This window comes from Chinchilla lanigera, unplaced genomic scaffold (genome assembly GCF_000276665.1).
Source record: "Chinchilla lanigera isolate Chin_1 unplaced genomic scaffold, ChiLan1.0 scaffold00104, whole genome shotgun sequence".
NCBI classification, from domain to species: Eukaryota; Metazoa; Chordata; class Mammalia; order Rodentia; family Chinchillidae; genus Chinchilla; species Chinchilla lanigera.
The window spans coordinates 2391247-2394582 of record NW_004955505.1 but is presented as its reverse complement, the minus strand read 5'-3'; the positions used below and the strand labels follow the sequence as shown (position 1 = coordinate 2394582).

Below are 3336 nucleotides of genomic sequence, written 5' to 3'. Positions count from 1 at the left end.
AAAACCAAAAAAAAAAAAAAAATAGAGTGACAGTGAGATGAGAAATGGTGGAAACTGGCCATTTTTTTATGGAGTGACAATGCAGAAGAAGGAAGAAAGATCTTCTCTTACATTTTGCTTTGGAGGGGTAAATAGTTCTTAATTCATCATGGTCCAATTATTCTTTTTTCCTACCTAACAGTCTCAAAGGAAAGTTTTCACTGATACATGTTTCTAAAATGTCATTATTTACACATTCAGGATGTGTCAAATGCAGAGATATGGTGATACAAAAATAATCAATTAATTGAGTCATTATTTGTGTCTGTAGAGTATACATAAACTCCCCCTATTCATTTTAAGCCCTTATCACAGACCCAAAGTGCCTTTATCTCAGAAAAGTGTGATTTAATTTCAAAATATTTAGTTATCGTTCTTAAATGAGTACTTCAGTGAAAGTCATTACTACTTCGCTGTTCATTATCCCTGCCTCTAAAAAATTGAAGATCTATTCCTCCCTCTAAGAAATTGAAAAACTATGGATGTACTTAGAAGAATTTGTCTAAAATTTTATTTTAGTCTTTAGCTCCAAATTAAAATTGTATCAAAGTGCAAAGTTACAACACTGAAGAATTAAATGCTTATTAAAATACTTATATTAAGATTAGGCCCACACAGCTGGGATGTGAGTAGTTTGGGATCTATGTGGGTTTAATCTGAGAAGCAGTGATTTTGCGTAGAGGATTCTCTTTCAAGTAATATGGGTGCCTTGAACCTGAGAAGAATTCAAGCTGCAATGAAAGACTGACCAGAAATGAACCCAAATCCAGCTCAAAAAAGGTTCTGTATATTTCAGTCGCAGTACATGTGAATGGTAACATTGGAGAACAATATATTGCTTTGCCTTTTACCTAAGTGTCCTATTATATTGCGTTGTGCAGAAAAATGGAATTTAGGGGTTGATATATCTACTTTGGTGAGGGAGACAGTTAGTGGTAAAAAGAGAAAACGAGAGGGTCAAAAAATTCATCGAAATGGAATTTTCTAAAAATTGTATATGAAGAACTCTGTAGTATACTTGTAATGTTCATATACATTGGGGCTCCACTACACTATTCCAAAAGAGTAATTAGTATTGGATGCTGCTAAGCCTTTACAAGTTTTACCAAAATGTGAGATTGGTTAACTTGCTTGGGGGCTCTCAAGCACAGTAACACTACTGCTGTTACTATTATGGACAAGGAGCTGGTGATGCTTGTTCTTTATTGACATTTAAAATGCTATGGAAAAATATTTATGTATGTGATTTTTAGCTCCTTTAGTTGGTATTGCTTGAATCACTTTCCATTTCTATGTGAAGGAAGACAAATTTGAAGCTTAGAACTGTCACTACAATGTTAGAATCACCAATCCCATCTGGGCAGGGCTGATTACTTTCAAAGTAAATAACCACTCTACAAATAGAACCAACAGAACCATCAGCTCCTGGAAGTGCTTTTACAGGGACCTACAATAAAAGCCACAAGGGCACAAGTTATAAGAAAATCTGCAGCTAGTAATATAATTAAATATTTACTAAATAAACTTTGAAATTACTTCACAGATGTCTGTACATTTTGGAAGTCTACTTACAGGTCAAAGTAGTTTACCTCTGTTGCAAAAGTTTAGCTCTTTTGCAAACGGAAAATGTAATCTATCCTCGTATCTCATACATACTTGAATACAACACCTTCCATCCAGACAGCCATGTAAAATACACGTTCACGTGTTAAACCAAAGGCTCCACTTGAATAGACTGCCTTTGTCCTTAAGGGGAGAAAAACATTCCTGCAAATGTTTTAGACTAATTTTCCTCACTTTGTGTTCCCAAGGCAAAGTCTAAAAGGAATCAGTACTACCAGTACTTCTTACAGTGCTCAGAAAAAGTTCAGAACGCTTCCTACAGCTCATATTGTTTTACCTTAAACTTGCTTAGCTGTACATTTTAGGGAGATTTAGAAGCTGGTACAGTACTGTACTTGGTTTCCAACCTTCATGCGTTTTTTACATTACCAGCCAGTGAGACTCAGGGAAACACTGGAGTGTGTAATCACGGCGGGGCAGGAGAGAAGCTTACGTTTATCCACAGCACAAGGTCCTCCCCATACCGCTACCGCTTGCTCTGGGCGTCAGTTTAAGCCTTTGCAGCATTTCGGCATTTCCGAGCAAGCATCCAGCACCGCCTCTCTCTAGGGTCACACTGTTCTGGCCCTTTCCTCCTGCGCACCACAGTGCACGTGGCACTCACACAAGGTGTCCACTCGGCCCCTCACAGTTTTCATTTTCGTCTTCGCCTAGGAACTTAACACCTACTGAACCAATGGAAAAGATTCGCCCTTGAGTTTACACATTCCCCAAACAAGTTTCCGGCGTGTGGACCGCAGCACTTGCGGTCCGTGTCGCTCTTCTGCGGGACCGAGCAGCCGCTCGGGCTGTGCAAGCGCAGACAGACCCTCCGCCTGACTGCTGAGGCCACCATCCCAGAAATCCAAAGCCCTGCCGAGAGCCCCGCAAACAAAGGCACGTAACGGCAAATCGAACCGTCCCACCCCAGCCCTCCGCCTTCTCGTTCTCCTCCCTGGAGAGCGGGAGCCGGGGAGTCACTAAGTGCGCTGCTTCCCCCCCGCCAGGCTCTCCACTGTCTAGCGCCTACCTGTTGCCCTGGTTCCCCTCCACTCAGCAGACCCTCCAGGGGACGAAACCGACAGGGGAAAGCCACGCGGAAGACACAAGACCTGCAAACGGCACCGCAACCTGCTGGCTGGAAGCCCCAAACCTAGAAAGCAAGGTTGGCAGCGCAGCGCATGACCTTCGCAGGCCCGGCGCCCGTCGCGAGTGTCACACGCCCGCGTCCTCGTCGCCCCTGTGCACAGCACAGCAGGCTGGACAAACGCTCCCTGGCCCGGGAGGCTCAAATCTTTCCCCCAAGCGCGACCAAGATGGTGGGTGGCTGTGAACAGCCCCGGACCCCCAGGCCTGGAGAGAACTCTGTGAGCTGCGCCGTCCTCCCCGCTCGAGTTCCGGCGGTCTCTGCCCCGCGCACCCCACCCCTCTTCTCCCCAGCTCCCGAGGGCCCGGGAGGCGCCGCGCGCCGCGATGGGTGGGGCCCGCGTGGAAAGGCTTTAGCACCTCTTCCCCCTCTCCCACTTTCCGGATTTGAGTCCTCAACCTTAGTGTGGACTCCGAATGAGATCAGTGATCCCTGCGGTCCCCACCGTTGCCGTGCAGTGCGAGAAAACCCCTCCCGCCGAGCTAAAAGGCTGGGAAGCTCTCCAGCGCTCGACAGGTTGCGGCCGAAAGTTACCCCTCCGGGCCCGC

General features: G+C 45.7%; 1 protein-coding gene across 1 annotated transcript in view; it reads right to left on the bottom strand.

Annotated features, from left to right (window-relative positions):
* Positions 1-2497, bottom strand: part of Syt10 (synaptotagmin X) — a 57443-nt gene extending 54946 nt beyond the window's left edge. Inside the window, exons 1-2 of the mRNA XM_005407171.1 lie at positions 2366-2497; positions 1321-1486 (exon numbers count right to left, since the gene is read on the bottom strand). Coding sequence (XP_005407228.1) covers positions 1321-1486; positions 2366-2497 — 298 coding nt within the window. The remainder of the gene's footprint in view (positions 1-1320; positions 1487-2365) is intronic.
* Between the last annotated feature and the right edge of the window lie 839 nt (positions 2498-3336).